Here is a 20,733-nt window from a genome sequence, read left to right on the forward strand (position 1 = left end):
AATTCAAAAACATTTAGCAAAAAACATGAAGTGCTCTACCGAGGCACAGTATTTACAAGTTTTTGCGGCCCGCATAAAACAATGCAGCGTACCAGACCTGGCCCCCGGATCTTGAGTTGGACACCCTGGGCTTTGGTCCATATACTGTAATGTACAATATGTCTGTGGAGGTCTATTTTTTATATATCTTTCTTGGAGTGGAGTATTCTGTAAAACTGTACAAATAATATTTTTGAATAAAAACTCCATAAGTTCTGTCAGACCAGGGGCGTCACTAGCTTTTAAGGACAGGGGGGGCTTAGCCCCCAGGAGATGCACAGGATGCGAGCGAACGTTACGCGCAAGCACACAACTTCACAAACGGCAAACAAAGACTTAGAAATTATTCATTGTTATTATAATTATTTTAAAAAAATGCACGGGACGAAATGAAATGCTCCCCGGGACGATGGCTTTTAACCATTTTTTTTCTTTTTCTTTTTATGTGTTTATTCATTTTGCATTTTATATTAAATGTCTTGGTTTTTCCTCCCTCTGAAAATCCTATGAAATGTTTAACAAGCCATCCTATAATAATACAACAGCTATTAATGTAACAATACAATAAAACAAATATATTTAATGATGTTTTTTTCATTATTTTAACAATAGGCTAATGTATATTACTTTATATAGATTCTACAAGAAACACAAAACTTAAAAACTAAATTATTTACAATTGCACACACAAGGTTTTGTGCAGCTTCACTCATTGTAAAGGAAGATAATGTGCTTCGTACACCTGCAGGACCGCAAGCAAGGTCGCAGAGAAAATGCGGACTGGAATTTGAGTGATGTGGGCATTTTCTATATGAACAAGTGGAATGGATTGGATACCGACGCACTAAAGGGGCTCTCTACCTTACGCTACGAAGTGAGGGGAAACTGAGTGAATAATAACAGGTTATATGATTATTTATTTAAACTCATATTTGGGCAATTTTATAATGACTATGTCGGCATGTATTTGTATAAAAAAAAAAAAAAAAAAAAAAAAAAAATTATTTAGGGGGGCTTAAGAATATTTTAGGGGGGCTTGAGCCCCCCTAAAATATGCCTAACAACGCCAATGTGTCAGACAATGAAGAAACTGTGTTATTTTAGAGTTGTTGTTGTTTTTTTAACCTTCAAATAAATATGCAGGAACAATTCCAGTCAATATTTCAATCAATCAGGGTTTATTTGCACAAGATCAAGTGTTGACTAAAAATGTTGGTCTTAGTGATCGTCAATTAGCTATTTTTTCCACGACTAAAACAGGACAAAATCAAAACAAATGCACGTTGACAAAAACCGGTGATAAATGAATTCCCGCAAATGTTTACCATATCCCAATAAACAACTGTTCAGTATTTAACATAAAAGTGTTTGATTGTGAGGCGTTAAAAGCCACAAAATGCAACGGGTCCATCAGACCCACAAACGCTGGAAGAGTAACAACAATATGAACGTTGCAAGGAAAATTTCTCTACCAGTTTCTGCATCCCACAAGGATTCTTCTTTTTCCCACACAAGGTTGCAACATTGTTTGTCGACACTGTCTGCTCTCATTTTCTCGCACATTTCGACCCTCTGATGTTCTGTGTACCTACACTCTGTCCTCCTCCTGTCTAGGCCTGCTGTGTGTGTGTGTGTGTGTGTGTGTGTGTGTGTGTGTGTGTGTGTGTGTGTGGTCATTAAATATGTATTCTGATACATGTTTTTCACAGAAAATGAGCCAAAGTCAGTGAGTCTCAGTTTGAAAAATTAATTAATTGTGTCATTTTTCTTTTAATAAAAAATGAAAAGCGGTTCCACAGACCCGAACACCACACAACGTCTTTGGGGGGCGGGACCAGTTAGGAATCCATCCAATCACAGCCATGGTGGAACAGGGGCGGGGAATAAATCACAAAGATGTTTTTGTAAACCACAGTGTTTGGAGTTTTTTTAACTGGGAAAACGAGACTGTATTGTAACAATAAAGAATATTAAAGAGCAAAACTCCCCATGGTTAGTTTTACCATTTTAAATTAAAGTGATCGGGAAAAAAACCGAGATTGATAACTTGACTTTGCAGCGCAGGTCACATTCTACTTTAAGTTCCGTTTTGTAGTCACGCTATACATCGAAATATCTAAGAGCAAGACTTAAGTTTATGCAGGTTTTAAATAAAAAGTAACGGTAATAGATTTTTGAGACCTTTCAAAATCGGAGTTTAGACATTTTAAGGCCTTGAATTCAAATTTTAAGACTTTTTAAAACCCCTGCTTACACCCTGCACGAGGGTTGTCCCCATACCAGTACCAAAAAAATGGCATTTTTGGCTTTATTTGAACAAAAAATCTTCAGGTACATGAAACATATGTTTATTATTGCAATTTAGCCCTTAAATAACATAGTGAACAACTTGTCTTTTAGTAGTAAGTAAACAAACAAAGACTCCTAATTAGTCTGCGGTAACATATTGTGTCATTTATACACCTATTATTTTGTACACATTATGGAGGGACAAACTGTAAAAATTGATTATTAATCCGCTTGGTCATTTACTGTTAATATCTGCTTATTTTCTGTTTCAACATGTTCTATCTACACTTCTGTTAAAATGTAATAATCACTTATTCTTCTCTTCTTTGATACTTTACATTAGTTTTGGATGATACCAAAATGTGGGTATCAGTCCGACACCAAGTAGTTACAGGATCATACATTGGTCATATTCAAAGTCCTCATGAGTTTATAAACATAAAATAACTAGATACGCTCTTGTACTTGGTATCATTACAGTGGATGTCAGGTGTAGATCCACCCATGGCGTTTGTTTACATTGTGACGGCGGTGAGCTATTGTATCCTCCTACGGTGTGTAGTGAAGCATGTTTAGCTATTCCTCGTCCTCCAGTGATAATGCCACTTGTAAAAAAAAACTCACTTTGTCGCCATGGAGGCGAGGATTAGTGATTTAGAAGTAGATAAAACACTGCGGACTGCAGCCATGTCTTAAAGCAGCTCGTCATGAGGGCGTTTCAGTGTTATAACTTCACCTTTATCTTTACTTTTTACACCAAACTACGTCCATTCTCCCTTTTCTGTCTACACACTGTCTGCTTGTAAGTACTCTGTGTGTGTGCGCTGCTGAACATGCTCCTCTGCTCATAAACATGGCCGTTAAAGGGGAACATTATCGCCAGACCTATGTAAGCGTCAATATATACCTTGATGTTGCAGAAAAAAGACCATATATTTTTTTAACCGATTTCCGAACTCTAAATGGGTGAATTTTGGCGAATTAAACGCCTTTCTATTATTCGCTCTCGGAGCAATCCGCCATTTTCTCAAACACCGAGTCAAATCAGCTCTGTTATTTATGTTTTTTTGACTGTTTTCCGTACCTTGGAGACATCATGCCTCGTCGGTGTGTCGTTGGAGGGTGTAACAACACGAACAGGGACGGATTCAAGTTGCACCAGTGGCCCAAAGATGCCAAAGTGGCAAGAAATTGGACGTTTGTTCCGCACACTTTACCGACGAAAGCTATGCTACGACAGAGATGGCAAGAATGTGTGGATATCCTGCGACACTCAAAGCAGATGCATTTCCAACGATAAAGTCAAAGAAATCTGCCGCCAGACCCCCATTGAATCTGCCGGAGTGTGTGAGCAATTCAGGGACAAAGGACCTCGGTAGCACGGCAAGCAATGGCGGCAGTTTGTTCCCGCAGACGAGCGAGCTAAACCCCCTATCGACCCTAGCTTCCCTGGCCTGCTGACATCAACTCCAAAACTGGACAGATCAGCTTTCAGGAAAAGAGCGCGGATGAGGGTATGTCTACAGAATATATTAATTGATGAAAATTGGGCTGTCTGCACTCTCAAAGTGCATGTTGTTGCCAAATGTATTTCATATGCTGTAAACCTAGTTCATAGTTGTTAGTTTCCTTTAATGCCAAACAAACACATACCAATCGTTGGTTAGAAGGCGATCGCCGAATTCGTCCTCGCTTTCTCCCGTGTCGCTGGCTGTCGTGTGGTTTTCGTCGGTTTCGCTTGCATACGGTTTAAACCGATATGGCTCAATATCTTCAGTTTCTTCTTCAATTTGGTTTTCGCTACCTGCCTCCACACTACAACCATCCGTTTCAATACATGCGTAATCTGTTGAATCGCTTAAGCCGCTGAAATCCGAGTCTGAATCGGAGCTAATGTCGCTATAGCTTGCTGTTCTTTCCGCCATGTTTGTTTGTGTTGGCTTCACTATGTGACGTCACAGGAAAATGTATATAACGATGGTTAAAATCAGGCACTTTGAAGCTTTTTTTAGGGATATTGCGTGATGGGTAAAATTTTGAAAAAAAACTTCGAAAAATATAATAAGCCACTGGGAACTGATTTTTAATGGTTTTAACCCTTCTGAAATTGTGATAATGTTCCCCTTTAAAAAACTAAAATACATTGGAAACTGCTACCTGGTATAGTACCATTTTTGATTCATTAGTACCGCGATACTATACCGTACAACCCTACCCTGCACACAAAGCTACTTCTAGTGCTGCCAAACTAGCATTTATTCTGCCTTGGATCAACAAAAAAAGTGTCAAAATACAACTTTGTAGTTCTGTAGTGACGTGTTTAAAAAAAAAAAAGTTACTTGACAACAAGTTTGAAACAGATGTTCCTTTTTTTATTGTAAACTAAGGCCAGGATTCTGTACAGCAGAAAGTGTGTGTCATGCACAGAGGTCAGAAGTCCGGGCAGGAAGCGCTTGAGGACTCGGTTTCCCATGATGCATTGCACCCTGACCTGAGAATGGTGTGTAAAAGGTGTCTTCTCCTTCGTGGTGTGTGTGTGTGTGGGGAGTGAAGATGGGGGACGTGGAAATAAAAAGAAAGAAAGGGAAACTGAGCTCCGCCCACAGGGGAGAAAGAGAAAAAATGGAGGTGAGGGATCCAGCTTAATGAGACCCCTTATCTCCCTGCCTTTTGTTTTGCTGTTGAGGCCTCAGACATCTTTCCCCCTTCCCCTCTTCTTGCGGCCCTCTCCCTCACTCCCGCTCTTTCTCTTTCTCTCCTTCCCCGAGCCTCACTTGCTGGACATGGTGTAGCAGCCCTGTTGGTGCCACTGCATGTCGCGGATGCGCCTCACCGACTGCAGCTGCGGGGTGCGGGCGCCGTACTCGTTGAAGTGCCTGAAGTCGCCCTTCTCCAGCAGGTACTGGCTGCCGCGGTAACCCGGGAACTGGTAGCCCACAAAGCTGGGGGGAGGGAGAAGAAACCTTGAGAAGATTCCTTCATAACATTGATCCATTTTCTAACTTATTTGGCACAACTGTGTTTTTCAATGCAACTTCTTGAGTCACTTTTTAATAAGATAGCAATGGTTCAAGGAGGTATAGAACAAAAAATTATAGAGATGTCCGATAATATCGGCCGATAAATGCTTTAAAATGTAATATCTGAAATTATCGGGATCGTTTTATTTTTTTTAATCAGTATCGTAATTTTATTTTTTTATTAAATCAACATAAAAAACACAAGATACACTTACAATTAGTGCTGCTGGTCCACTAATAGTACTAACCTTCAACAGTTAATTTTACTCATTTTCATTAATTACTAGTTTCTATGTAACTGTTTTACTTTTCTTTTTTATTCAAGAAAATGTTTTTAATTTATTTATTTTATAATTTTTTTTAAAAAGGACCTTATCTTCACCAGACCTGGTTGTCCAAATTAGGCATAATAATGTGTTAATTCCACAACTGTATATATCGGTATCAGTTGATATCGGTATCGGTAATTAAGAGTTGGACAATATCGGAATATCGGCCTGCCGATATTATCGGCCGATAAATGCTTTAAAATGTAATATCTGAAATTATCGGTATCGTTTTATTTTTTTAATCAGTATCGTTATTTTTTTATTTTATTTTTTTTTATTAAATCAACATAAAAAACACAAGATACACTTACAATTAGTGCTGCTGGTCCACTAATAGTACTAACCTTTAACAGTTAATTTTACTCATTTTCATTAATTAGTAGTTTCTATGTAACTGTTTTTATATTGTTTTACTTTTCTTTTTTATTCAAGAAAATGTTTTTAATTTATTTATTTTATAATTTTTTTTAAAAAGGACCTTATCTTCACCAGACCTGGTTGTCCAAATTAGGCATAATAATGTGTTAATTCCACAACTGTATATATCGGTATCAGTTGATATCGGTATCGGTAATTAAGAGTTGGACAATATCGGAATATCGGCAAAAAAGCCATTATCGGACATCCCTAAATAAAATGTTTTGGATACGGTAGAGACACTGATTATAGTGTGAAATGTGTTCTAAACGTATCTATTACCCATGCTAAATGTTATAATATCAATGTTGAAAAAAAGAATACATTTTTCAAATTGACAGACATTTTCATCTGCTCAGCAAATTGTAAAGTTTTTATTTTTCTCTTTCAAATGACATGTGAGGTATATATTGTACCCCCTCTTTAGCATTTGGTATCTTTACACCATATGCTTATATTTTGTTTATTTGACCTGTTTTTGTATATTTATTTGGGTTAGCAATAGTATTTGTTTCCAATTGTTATGTACACTAAATTAAAAAACCCCAAATAAATTAAAAAAGAAGAAGACGAGTGATGTCAATCTGCATTTTGATTTGGGCTGCCTGTTTATACTCAGCATTACGGTAAAACTACTCATAGTTAAGCTTAATAGTCATTTGTATGACTTAGTAGTGGCCCTTTACATTTCATCATGTACACTCATGTCAGTATTTTTACATTGTAGTTATATGCAGACAAACACAGTTTTTGTAATTATTTTTCCAATAATATAATGTTACAATGCCAAATACTTACATTTCCTGAATTTCAGAAATATTAAAGTTTTAAATGTTTCTATTTCAAATGACATGAGTTAACCCCTTTTATTTTTTTTGTATTTTGGCACAATATTTACATGTGACGCTTAATGTACATGGAAAAAAATAGATATATACATACAAAATGAATACAAATTAAAAGAAGACGAGTGATGTCAGCCTGCATTTTGATTTGGGCTGCCTTTTTATACTCAGCATTACGGTAAAACTACTCAGTTAAGCTTAATAGTCATTTGTATGACTTAGTAGTGGCCCTTTAACCTCATCGTGTACACTTATTTCAGTATTTTTACATTGTAGTTATATGCAAACAAACAGGCTTTTTAATTATTTTTCCAATAATATAATGTTACAATGCCAAATACTTACATTTCCTGAATTTCAGAAATAATAAAGTTTTAAATGTTTCTATTTCAAATGACATATGAGTTAACCCCTTTTATTTTTTTTGTATTTTGGCACAATGTTTACATGTGACGCTTAATGTACATGAAAAAAAAAAAGACATATACATACAAAATGAATAACAATTAAAAGAAGAAGAGTGATGTCAGCCTGCATTTTGATTTGGGCTGCCTGTTTATACTCAGCATTACGGTAAAACTACTCTAGACTAATAGTCATTTGTCTGGCTTAGTAGTTGCCCTTTATAACCTCATCATGTACACAGAGTGTACATTCAGTATTTGTACATTATAGTTACAGGCAAACAAACGTAGGCTTTTTAGTTGTTATGTTTCTTCTATTATAATGTTACAATGACAAATACTTAAATTAAGTTTTACATTTTTCTCTTTCAAATGACATGAGTTACATACTGTAACTCTTTTTATTATTATTTTTGTATTTTTGCAAGATATGTTTACATGTTTTTCTGTATGCAGCTCTGTTTCCTATACTATTAGTTTCATGTATATGAAAAAAATATATATATACGTACAGAATAAATACAAATTAAAAGAAGAAGAGTGATGTCAGCCTGCATTTTGATTTGTGCCTCTGTTTACACTCAGCTTTATGGTAAAATGACTCATAGTTGAGCTTCTCTAGAACAATAATCATTTTTAAGTTTAAAAGAAATATTTGGACTCTAAACATGACCTGTATGGTTTATAGTTTACATTTAGTAACCTAAAAGTGAGTCAAAATGGACTCCAAACACACCACCCTATACTAATAAGTCATAACAATAAAGGAATTAACTATATAGCAATTAAATATAATGGTTCATGAATAAAACAAAACAATCAAACATGATAACTGTAAATATATTATTTATAAATAAAATAAAGTATATTTCGTAAAAAAGATTACAGTTTTATTTTGACAAAAATAATATTATCTTGATTTCTAATGGAGGAAAGAAGTTTGACATTGATACCGTGACGCTAAAACTCACGTTCCACAGCTGACGATGATGCTGCCCACTCGGTCGGTGAATCCGTAAGAGAACAGGCTGGGAACGTCGTCGTCCATGATTTCCATCTTGCGACCCTTGAACTCTCCCACCTCGTGCAGGCAGATTTTGTGCTTCTCGGGGTCCTGCTTGGACACGTGGAAGGAAGGCAAACATTTAGCACGTGTGCTAAGGTTAGCAGGATGTTCTCCTGTAACATTTTGTAAATGTAAAGTTTTTACTGTAAAATGGACAGTCTACTTAAAACAGGGGTGCTCACACTTTTTCTGCAGGCGAGCTACTTTTCAATTGATCAAGTCGTGGGGATCTACCTCATTCATATATATCATCTATATTTACTTATTTATGAAATATATGTTTTTGTTAACAAGTTAAAGGTGTTTAATGATAATGCAATCATGTTTAACACATATAGTTAATATTGTTAATAAATTAAAGGTGTTTAATGATAATGCAATCATGTTTAACACATAGTTAATATTGTTAATAAATTAAAGGTGTTTAATGATAATACAAGAATGTTTAATACATATAGTTAATATTGTTAATAAATTAAAGGTGTTTAATGATAATACAAGTATGTTTAATACATATAGTTAATATTGTTAACAAGTTAAAGGTGTTTAAAGATAATGCAAGCATGTTTAATACATATAGTTAATATTGTTAACAAGTTAAAGGTGTTTAATGATAATACAAGCATGTTTAATACATATAGTTAATATTATTAATGAGTTAAAGGTGTTTAAAGATAATACAAGCATGTTTAACACATATAGTTAATATTGTTAACAAGTTAAAGGTGTTTAATGATAATACAAGCATGTTTAACACATATAGTTAATATTGTTAATAAGTTAAAGGTGTTTAAAGATAATGCAAGCATGTTTAACACATATAGTTAATATTGTTAACAAGTTAAGGTGTTTAAAGATAATACAGGCATGTTTAACACATATAGATTCCTTTCTTTCATGAAGACAAGAATATAAGTTGGTGTATGACCTGATTCTGATGACTTGCATTGATTGGAATCAGACAGTGGTGCTAAAAACGTCCGCATTTTCGAATGGAGGAGAAAAAAGTCCTCCTTTCTGTCCAATACCACATGAAAGTGGTTGGTTTTTGGCATCTTATTTGTCCAGCTTCTGTACTCCTTTTTATACACTTTACAAGAAATACATTGTCGGCAAACTCCGTAGCTTGCTAGCTTGTGCACGCCAGCTTTCTGAGACTCGTTTTGTTAGCGCAACTGTGCAACTGTGCAGTCGGTCTTTGGAGTTTTGACGACAGGTACGGCGCCAGAGTCTGTTGAAATAAAGTGTTTCTCGCCTTCCAGTCGGTAATTTTAATGAGCTGGCAGCAGCCAGCGTCATCTCAGAAGACCCTCGGGTGCCGTGAATGTCAATCAAGTGACGAAAGTGACGTCATAGTGAAGATTTATGATCGCTCATTTTTAGGACTGTTTTTTTAATGCCTGGCTGGTGATCGACTGACACACCCTCCGAGATCGACCGGTAGCTCGCGATCGACGTAATGAGCACCCCTGACTTAAAACAATTTATATAATTAATAATGAAATCCAGAGGCAAATTGATACATTATTCACTGTTACAAGCGGCCCTCTGATAGCAGCCATAACTCCGATGTGGCCCTCAATGAAAACCAGTTTGACATCCCTGCTCTAAGGTGTACGGCTGCGGAAGTAGAGAAAAAAGCGAAAAAATTGCAAAAAAAAAGTTAGCATACTAAAATTAGCAGTGCCATCAGCACTTATGGCTTTTTAGTGTGGTTTGCTAGCTGCACTAAAGCGAACCAACAGGCCCTCCAGCGAGTGGTTAAAGTGGCGGGGAAAATTACAAGGACAATACTCCCAGAGATGAGTGCCATGTACACAACTCGCGGCCTAAAGCGAGTACACAACATCCTGAAGGACAGATACCATCCAGCACATGGCCTCTTCAACCTGCTACCCTCTGGAAGGAGGTATAGATCAATTCGCGCTAGGACCACCAGAATGTCTCACAGTCTGTATCCCCAGGCTGTGAGACTGCTAAATGAACAGCCTGCCCCGGACCATCTTATTACCTCACTCTTCACCACCTCAATAATTGTGCTCTGGACATTGCATTGCTGCAACATCAACGTAACACCCATCAGACATCTGACTCTTCCCACCCCCACACCCCTCTATTCGCCATCTACCTAACAATGCTAAACTGTAAACTATGGTCAACCTGCACTTCAATGCAGTTTCTATGCCGCTGGACAAAGCTCAAACAAAATCTCATTGACATGTATGACTTAAGCGTTATTATGAAAATGACAATAAAGGAATTGATTGATTGATTGATTGATTGATGCTAAAGTCAACAAGTGTCACGTACCAAAGTTATACGACTCTGGCAAATTTACTGTACCTCAAAAAGGTTTTCATGGTAATGTTTGCATGTTAGCGGTACGTTTTTTTGTTGCCGTTACCATTCGGACGGGCCTGAAGGAGAGCAGGTAGTCGTTCTTCTGGCAGTTGCTCCAGGAGTCCCAGCGGGGGTACTCTCCCTTCTCCAGGATGTACATCTCACCGCACAGGTTGATCTGCTCGAAGCCCACGAAGCTGCGGAGGAAACAGCGATGATGTAGCGAGGATGCCACAAAGTGACGGGATGTTCCCCGAAGACTTACGGGCCGCATTCTACGCGCAGAGAGCGCACACGGTCCATGCCCAGCTCGCAGATGTTCATCACCTCGCTGCTGATCTCGATCATGCGGCCTTGGAAGTTCTCCTGGTCGAACACCATCATCTGTGGGGGGGCAGAAAAGGCACACATGAGACGTGCTTCAATCCTGAGGGTCCGTACGAGACACGCCGCACACCTTGTAGGAAGTCAGGCCGATCTCGGACTTCTTGCTCTGTGCGGCCTTCCCATCGGTCTGGGAAGAGGACTTGGACTTGTCTCCACTGGACATGATTGCTGCATGGCGGGAAGAAGGAGACCAATGTTGCATGAACAAAATATCCCATGTAAAGTGTGTGTGTGTGTGTGTGTGGACCTTACCTGCCTAATTGTGCAATGTGTACGCCGAGCCTCACTCAAGAGTGTGTGTGGCCCGGGTGCGCCCCTCCTTTTTTATACGCTGGCGTCCACAGGAGAGGGATTACGGCCACAGAAACGAACCTGCTGAGGTCAGAGGCGTGACACAAAAGAAAAGGCTGCATCATCACAGGGGGACCGACAGAGGGGACGGACCGGGTGGGCACCGCCCACTTGTCCTATAGGACCAATACAGTCCACTTTTATACTGTACATAGTGACTTAGTAGTGGCTCTTAAACCTCACCATGTACACTACATGCAGTTTTACATATATGTATTTTGTGTGCTTTGACTCAAAAATTCCTGAACTTTCCAAAGAAAAAGCATTTTTCAAAATAAAAGATATTTGATCAATCTATGTTTTTGCACAATATCATAAATAAATAAGTTGATACAGAATGTGACATGCACAAGGCAAAAGTCGAGCAAAATGATAAAATACATATCAATTGTAAAATATAATCCTGATATGATGGTATGAAGTATTTATATCATCATATTAGGATTTACATACTTATATACACACGCATATATATCCATAGATATACTGTAAATACATATATATATATACATACACACACACATATATACAAACACATGTACTGTATATACACCAACACATACGTGTGTGCATATATATATATATATATATATATATATATATATATATATATATATATATATATATATATGTATGTATATATATTTATATATATATATATATATATATATATATATATATATATATACACACACACATATACATATATATTTACACGCATATATACAGTACATATATACTGTATATACATATATGTTTCACACACATATATACGTATACATATACACATACATATATACACATATATATCTATACATATATACACATATATATCTATACATATACATATATACACATACACATATATACATATATATATATATACACACACATATACACGTGTATATATACACATACACAATTTTTATACATATATACATACTGTATATACACACACGTGTATATATATATATACATACATTAATATATATACACATACATATATATACACACACATACATATATATACACACGTACATATATATACATACATACATATACGTACATATATATACACATACATACATATATATACACATACATACAGGTATATATACACATACATACATATATATACAAGCATACACATATATATATATATATATGTATATATATATATACACATACATACACAGACATACATATACCTATATATCTACATGTATATACACACAATTATATATACATACAGTATAATTACATTTAAAAATACAAAAAATATTTTTACATTTAACTATTGTGACTACTGTATTTTTATAAATATAATACATTCTATGATTATTACACACTATTTTTTAATGTATGCAATAAATAAATGGGATATTTTCGAAAACCATATCTTGTGTGGACAAGTCAACAGTTTAAGAACAGACATTTATTGTATCATATCATATATTATGATTTCAAAATAGATGCTGTATGTAAAGTCATAGGAGTTCAAATAAGAGAGTAAAAGTTACTAAAAGAGGCTTTTTTTAAATGTATAATCATTTCTACATATTATCAAAATGAACCCAAATGTAAAATCAACTTTTTAAATGTTTGGTTAAAATGTGTGGCCACCCAACCCCAAAAGGTGCCCCTGTTCTCTGACATTAATCCGCAGCCTCTCCACCCCCACCAGGGGTCCTTTGTGAGGACCTACGCGCTGGACTGCTGACCGGGGTCCGAACATACCGGATCGCCTTTGTCTCTCGTCTATGATATGTGCTGAGCTGGTCACACACGGCGCCCGGCCAGCCCGGGGAGCGCGCCTCTCTGTAGGCCGCGACGTGTAACGGTGCGGCGGGCGCACGTGGTGCCGCGTGAAGGCCCCGCCCATGGTCAGCCCCTCACCCTCGCCCCTTCCCCGTGACCTGCCTGCCACGTATAAAACTGCGGCGCCAGCTCCTCTCAAAACTCTACGCGAGGCAGGCGGTACGTAGGTGCGTTACGCTCCCGAGCTCTTCCCCCCAAAAAAAGCAGGTAAGTAGTTAACATCTGCTGCAACTACAAGCACTCTTATCCTGTTACATCAGCCAATAAAACTTCTTCTTTAGGAGTTAAGATGTTCAGAACTACAAGGTCCCCAATGATGCAACCCCTGGTCAACTCAGGAATGGGCATGGCACCCTTCTTCAAGGTAACGGACGCATCATTCAAGGTTTTTCCTGTGCGGGATTCATGCTGGCCTTCTTCACAGGTGACCGTGTTCGAGCAGGAGCATTTTCAGGGCAAGTGCTTGGAGTTCACCTCCGAGTGCGTCAACATCCAAGATTGTGGTTTGGATAACATCCGATCCATCAGGGTGGAGAGCGGCGCGTAAGTCCCACGGCTTCATTATTGACTCATGCGTGCGACAGGGCTAATAACTCTAAAGTACACAAGAGCAGTTCTTTCCCAGACTGCATCAAGTCAATTCATGTCCAGTAGTTGTACAACTTCAACACTTAAAGAGTATACTGGGGACTTTTTTTGCGCTTTGAGGTAAATTGTTGCTCTATTTTTGGCCATACCTTTGGTTGTGTTACTCTAAATGGAAATATTTTTACTATAAGAGGATTTTTTTCATGTTTATTAAAATAATTACCGTATTTTCCAGACTATAAGGCGCACTTCATACCCGGTGTGCCTAATGTACGGAATAATTCTGGTCGACCTCAAAGTTATTTTATGTGGTACATGGTGTAGTGATAAGTGTGACCAGTAGATGGCAGTCACACATAAGAGTTAAGTTAAAGTACCAATGATTGTCACACACAAACTAGGTGTGGTGAAATTTGTCCTCTGCATTTCACTCATCCCCTTGTTCACCCCCTGGGAAGTGAAGGGAGCAGTGAGCAGCAGCAGTGGCCACGCCCAGGAATAATTTTTGGTGATTTAACCCCCAATTCCAAACGTTGATGCGGAGTGCCAAGCAGGGAGGTAATGGCTCCCATTTTTATAGTCTTTGGTATGACTTGGCCGGGGTTTGAACTCACGACCTACCAATCTCAGGGCAGACACTCTAACCACTAGGCCACTGAGTAGAGAGTAGAGATACGTGTAGACCGCAATATGATGGCAGTCAAACGTAAGAGATACGAGTAGACTGCAATGTGATGGCAGTCACACATAAGAGATACATGTAGACTGCAATATGATGGCAGTCACACATAAGAGATACGTGTAGACTGCAATATGATAGCAGTCACACATAAGAGATATGTGTGGACTGCAATACGATGGCAGTCACACGTAAGAGATACGTGTAGACTGCAATAAGATGGCAGTCACACATAAGAGATACGTGTGGACTGCTATATGATGGCAGTCACACATAAGAGATACGTGTAGATTGCAATATGATGGCAGTCACACATAAGAGATATGTGTAGACCTCAATATGATGGCAGTCACACATAAGAGATACATGTAGACTGCAATATGATAGCAGTCACACATAAGAGATACGTGTGGACTGCAATATGATGGCAGTCACACGTAAGAGATATGTGTAGACTGCAATAAGATGGCAGTCACACACAAGAGATATGTGTAGACTGCAATATGATAGCAGTCACACATAAGAGATACGTGTGGACTGCAATATGATGGCAGTCACACGTAAGAGATACGTGTAGACTGCAATATGATGGCAGTCAAACGTAAGAGATACGAGTAGACTGCAATGTGATGGCAGTCACACATAAGAGATACATGTAGACTGCAATATGATGGCAGTCACACATAAGAGATACGTGCAGACTGCAATATGATAGCAGTCACACATAAGAGATACGTGTGGACTGCAATATGATGGCAGTCACACACAAGAGATATGTGTGGACTGCAATACGATGGCAGTCACACGTAAGAGATACGTGTAGACTGCAATAAGATGGCAGTCACACATAAGAGATACGTGTGGACTGCTATATGATGGCAGTCACACATAAGAGATACGTGTAGATTGCAATATGATGGCAGTCACACATAAGAGATATGTGTAGACCTCAATATGATGGCAGTCACACATAAGAGATACATGTAGACTGCAATATGATAGCAGTCACACATAAGAGATACGTGTGGACTGCAATATGATGGCAGTCACACGTAAGAGATATGTGTAGACTGCAATAAGATGGCAGTCACACACAAGAGATACGTGTAGACTGCAATATGATAGCAGTCACACATAAGAGATACGTGTGGACTGCAATATGATGGCAGTCACACGTAAGAGATACGTGTAGACTGCAATATGATGGCAGTCAAACGTAAGAGATACGAGTAGACTGCAATGTGATGGCAGTCACACATAAGAGATACATGTAGACTGCAATATGATGGCAGTCACACATAAGAGATACGTGTAGACTGCAATATGATGGCAGTCACACATAAGAGATACGTGTAGACTGCAATATGATAGCAGTCACACATAAGAGATACGTGTGGACTGCAATATGATGGCAGTCACACGTAAGAGATACGTGTAGACTGCAATAAGATGGCAGTCACACACAAGAGATACGTGTAGACTGCAATATGATGGCAGTCACGCATAAGAAATACGTGAAGACTGCAATATGATAGCAGTCACATATAAGAGATACGTGTAGACTGCAATATGATGGCAGTCACGCATAAGCGATACGTGTAGACTGCAATATGATGGCAGTCACACGTAAGAGATACGAGTAGACTGCAATATGATGGCAGTCACACGTAAGAGATACGTGTAGACTGCAATATGATGGCAGTCACGCATAAGAAATACGTGAAGACTGCAATAAGATGGCAGTCACACACAAGAGATACGTGTAGACTACAATATGATGGCAGTCACACAAGAGATATGTGTAGACTGCAATATGATGGCAGTCACACATAAGCGATACGTGTGGACTGCAATATGATGGCAGTCACACGTATGAGATACGTGTAGACTGCAATATGACTCAAGTAAACAACACCAACATTTTATATGTTCCATTGGGAATATAGAACATTACACACGGCGCTCAAAAATCCATCAAAATGTTTTAGTAGGACTTTGGTAAGCTATGAAGCCACACCGCTTGATGGATTGTACTGTGCTTCAACATGGGAGTATTATTATGGTGTGTGTATAAGGTAAGACATATCTGGCGTTTTGTTTCGCAATATTATGCAAAAGCAACTTTTCTTACCTTCTGGTAACCGCTGATCTGTATTTGGGATCTGCATAAGTCCTGAAAATGTGCGCAAGTCCGCCTTTGAAGTCCGTGCCGACGCCGTAGTCGATAAGCTTCTTCTTTTTCTCTATCTTCTTGTAATGGGACATTCATCCTCTGCTGTTGCCATTTCTAATATAAAGTAGTGTAAAGTTCTTACTTATATCTGTCAGTAAACTCACCATGAAAGTGCTAAAACATACCGGTGTAGTGAGTTTACATTATTCACCCAAGGAATTTTAGTTATTATTAACGTTTTTTCACGGGACACATTCCGGGCATTGTTGTTGTTGCACTAGTGAGCCACGGATGAGGAGATGCTGCTCCGTTATTGATTGAAGTAAAGTCTGAATGTCATTAAAACAGTTAGCTCCATCTTTTGACACTTCTTCCACCCCCGTCCTTGCACGCTACACCGCTACAACAAAGATGACGGGGAGAAGTAGAGAAAAAAACCGCCTCCAAACATGTTTTATAGATTCTAAACTCCCTGGGGACTTTTTTTGTCCTTTACCCACTATGTTGATATTAAATTAAGCAATCCCCAGAGGATAAGATAGGGCCCAGCTTACCTGCAAGTGTCCCATATCTGTGTTTTTTTGTGAAGCTGGGTTGGTTTCGAGCACCACGACTTCCAAGGCCAGCAGTTCATCCTGGAGAGAGGAGAGTACCCCCACTGGGACTCCTACAGCGGCTCCATCTCCTACCATGTGGAGCGTCTCATGTCGCTGCGCCCAATCTACTGCGCTGTGAGTAGACACACACACACACAAACACACACACACGACTTTGTGCTGCAAGTCCAACCATCTGTTCCTCCACAGTCTCACCAGAGCAGCCGCATGATCATCTTCGAGAAGGAGAACTTCATGGGCCGCAGCGTGGAGGTCTGTGATGACTACCCCTCTCTGCAGGCCATGGGCTGGTTGGCGCCTGAGGTGGGCTCCATGCACGTGCAGTGTGGCGCGTAAGTAATGTCCACGTTTCAAGTTAATCATGCATTCAAGAGACAACCTTGGCATCAAAACAATTTTTTTTTCCGCAAGCTGAAACCTATCCAGTCGAGGCAGAAGGCCACCACACACACACACACACACACACACACACACACACACACACACACACACACACACACACACTGGGGTTGTCACGATACCAATATTGTAAATAAATGTATTTCAATATTTTTCAATACCTTTTCACACTTTTCTAAATAAAGGGGACCACAAAAAAATGGCATTATTGGCTTTATTTTAACAAAAAAATCTTAGGGTACAAGAAACATATGTTTATTATTGTAATTTAGTCCTTAATAAAATAGTGAACATACTAGACAACTTGTCTTTTAGTAGTAAGTAAACAAACAAAGACTCCTAATTAGTCTATGCAGTAACATATTGTGTCATTTATACACCTATTATTTTGTACACATTATGAGGAATAAACTGTAAAAAGTGATTATTAATCTACTTGTTCATTTACTGTTAATATCTGCTTATTTTCTGTTTCAACATGTTCTATCTACACTTCTGTTAAAATGTAATAATCACTTATTCTTCTCTTCTTTGATACTTTACATTAGTTTTGGATGATACCACACATTTGGGTATCGATGAGATACCAAGTAGTTACAGGGACGCATTTCCTGAGTTTATGAACATAACATGAATTTTTTAAAAAGGAAAAAAGTAGGGATGTCCGATAATGGCTTTTTGCCGATATCCGATATTGTCCAACTCTTAATTACCGATACCGATATATACAGTCGTGGAATTAACACATTATTATGCCTTATTTGGACAACCAGGTATGGCGAAGATAAGGTCCTTTTTAAAATAAAAAAATTAAAAACATTTTCTTGAATAAAAAAGAAAGTAAAACAATATAAAAACAGTTGCATAGAAACTAGTAATTAATGAAAATGAGTAAAATTAAGTGTTAAAGGTTAGTACTATTAGTGGACCAGCAGCACGCACAATTATGTGTGCTTACGGACTGTATCCCTGCAGATATATATTGATATATAATGTAGGAACCACAATATTAATAACTGAAAGAAACAACCCTTTTGTGCGAATGAGTGTAAATGGGGGAGGGAGGTTTTTGGGGTTAGTGTACTAATTGTAAGTGTATCTTGTGTTTTTTATGTTGATTTAATTAAAAAAAACAAAACAAAAAAAAACAAAAAAAAAAACAACAACAACAAAACCGATACCGATAATTAAAAAAAACGATACTGATAATTTCCGATATTACATTTTAAAGCATTTATCGGGAAACATTACCGATACCGATATATACATTCGTGGAATTAACACATTATTATGCCTAATTTGGACAACCAGGTATGGTGAAGATAAGGTCCTTTAAAAAAAAAAAAAAAAAAAAAAAAAATTTAAAACATTTTCTTGAATAAAAAAGAAAGTAAAACAATATAAAAACAGTTATATAGAAACTAGTAATTAATGAAAATGAGTAAAATTAAGTGTTAAAGGTTAGTACTATTAGTGGACCAGCAGCACGCACAATCATGTGTGCTTACGGACTGTATCCCTTGCAGACTGTATTGATATATATTGATATATAATGTAGGAACCAGAATATTAATAACAGAAAGAAACAACCCTTTTGTGTGAATGAGTGTAAATGGGGGAGGGAGATTTTTGGGGTTGGTGTACTAATTGTAAGTGTATCTTGCGTTTTTTATGTTGATTTAATTAAAAAAAAACAAAAAAAACGATACCGATCATTAAAAAACGATACTGATCATTTCCGATATTACATTTTAAAGCATTTATCGGCAAACATCTCTAGAAAAAAGATTTTGCGACAACAAAAAACATCGATGTAATCATAGTAGTATCGACTAGATACGCTCTTGTACTTGGTATCATTACAGTGGATGTCAGGTGTAGATCCACCCATGGCATTTGTTTACATTCAGTTAGCGGTGAGCTATTGTATCCTCCTACGGTGTGTAGTGAAGCATGTTTAGCTATTCCTCGCCCTGCAGTGATAATAATACTTCTTTGTCGCCATGGAGGTGAGGATTAGTGATTTAGAAGTAGCTAAAACACTGCCGATTGCGGATAGACATTAGTGTCGTGGTACTATACTAGTACCAGTATACCGTACAACGATGGTACCAAGTGAATATATTCAGACAAAAAGGACTTTTTAAGCGAGTCTGCCTTTCAGAGTTATAACTTCACCCTTATCGTTAGTCTTTAGGCCAAAATGCGTCCGTTCTCCCTTTTCTGTCTACACACTGTGTCTGCTTGTAAGTACTCTGTGTGTGTGCGCTGCCAAACATGCTCCTCTGCTCGTAAAAGCAGCAATGTCACAACATGACGTCATGCCCAGGAACCGGTACTGTTCAAAGTATAGTACCGTTTTTGATTCATTAGTACCGCGATACTATACTAGTACCGGTATACCGTACAACCCCAACACACACACACCTTAGTTCACCACATGATAATTCTGCCATGAAATGAAGTCCTATGTGTGTCCTCCCACAGCTTTGTGTGCTACCAGTTCCCGGGCTACAGGGGCCAGCAGTACATCATGGAGTGTGAGAGACACAGTGGCGACTACCAGCACTGCAAAAACTGGGGCTCCCACTGCCAGACACCCCAGATTCAGTCCATCAGGCGCATCCAGCACTGAGAGGGGGACACACACCAAGGCTGGAACAACAGCTTCTGTGCCCCCCTCCTCCCCACCTCCTCATCCATTACCATGGTCTACATCTCCAGGCCACTCCACACCTCTTTGTGTGATAAGAGACAATATGGCACTGTTAAAGCACTGGAACGACACACACACACACACACACACACACACACACACACACACACACACACACACACACACACACACACACACACACACACACACATTGATAGCGATGACACCCAGGAAAGGTGTCTTTTTATTTGGTTTGAGGGTCAGATCCACGAACACACGCCTGAGTGGGAGGTGAAGGCCGCTTACGGGTACACCC

The 20,733-nt window shown here is 38.3% G+C and overlaps 2 protein-coding genes across 3 annotated transcripts in view; one reads left to right on the plus strand and one right to left on the minus strand.

The window, feature by feature from the left end:
- Positions 1-4,678: 4,678 nt before the first annotated feature.
- On the minus strand, positions 4,679-11,514 carry crybb1l1 (crystallin, beta B1, like 1). 2 transcript variants are annotated; one of them, XM_061930062.2, is made up of 6 exons: positions 11,389-11,514; positions 11,207-11,304; positions 11,015-11,133; positions 10,814-10,946; positions 8,315-8,460; positions 4,679-5,270 (listed from the first exon to the last, which is right to left on the minus strand). In XM_061930062.2, the coding sequence occupies exons 2-6, from the start codon at positions 11,297-11,299 to the stop codon at positions 5,099-5,101; spliced, it is 663 nt and encodes a 220-aa protein (XP_061786046.1). In that variant the 5' UTR covers positions 11,300-11,304; positions 11,389-11,514; the 3' UTR covers positions 4,679-5,098. The 2 variants fall into 2 exon arrangements, with proteins under 2 accessions (XP_061786046.1, XP_061786047.1); XM_061930063.2 differs by having other exon boundaries at positions 8,315-8,457; positions 11,389-11,504.
- Positions 11,515-13,369: 1,855 nt separating this feature from the next.
- Positions 13,370-20,733, plus strand: part of cryba1l1 (crystallin, beta A1, like 1) — a 7,433-nt gene continuing 69 nt past the window's right edge. Inside the window, exons 1-6 of the mRNA XM_061930064.2 lie at positions 13,370-13,512; positions 13,587-13,669; positions 13,730-13,848; positions 17,335-17,476; positions 17,552-17,694; positions 20,249-20,733. The exon at positions 20,249-20,733 is cut by the window's right edge and continues 69 nt beyond it. Coding sequence (XP_061786048.1) covers positions 13,595-13,669; positions 13,730-13,848; positions 17,335-17,476; positions 17,552-17,694; positions 20,249-20,396 — 627 coding nt within the window. The 5' untranslated portion in view covers positions 13,370-13,512; positions 13,587-13,594 and the 3' untranslated portion in view covers positions 20,397-20,733. The remainder of the gene's footprint in view (positions 13,513-13,586; positions 13,670-13,729; positions 13,849-17,334; positions 17,477-17,551; positions 17,695-20,248) is intronic.

Source organism: Nerophis lumbriciformis, linkage group LG36, assembly GCF_033978685.3.
Source record: "Nerophis lumbriciformis linkage group LG36, RoL_Nlum_v2.1, whole genome shotgun sequence".
NCBI classification, from domain to species: Eukaryota; Metazoa; Chordata; class Actinopteri; order Syngnathiformes; family Syngnathidae; genus Nerophis; species Nerophis lumbriciformis.

Excerpts from the sequence above, each read along its gene's own strand:
- crybb1l1 (XM_061930062.2), bottom strand. The coding sequence starts at position 11,299 with ATGTCCAGTGGAGACAAGTCCAAGTCCTCTTCCCAGACCGATGGGAAG. Across the intron at positions 10,947-11,014 it reads CTGCGCGTAGAATGCGGCCC|CTTCGTGGGCTTCGAGCAGA; the intron begins GTAAGTCTTCGG and ends TTTCCTCCGCAG. Across the intron at positions 8,461-10,813 it reads CCTTCAGGCCCGTCCGAATG|CAGGACCCCGAGAAGCACAA; the intron begins GTAACGGCAACA and ends CACGTGTCCAAG.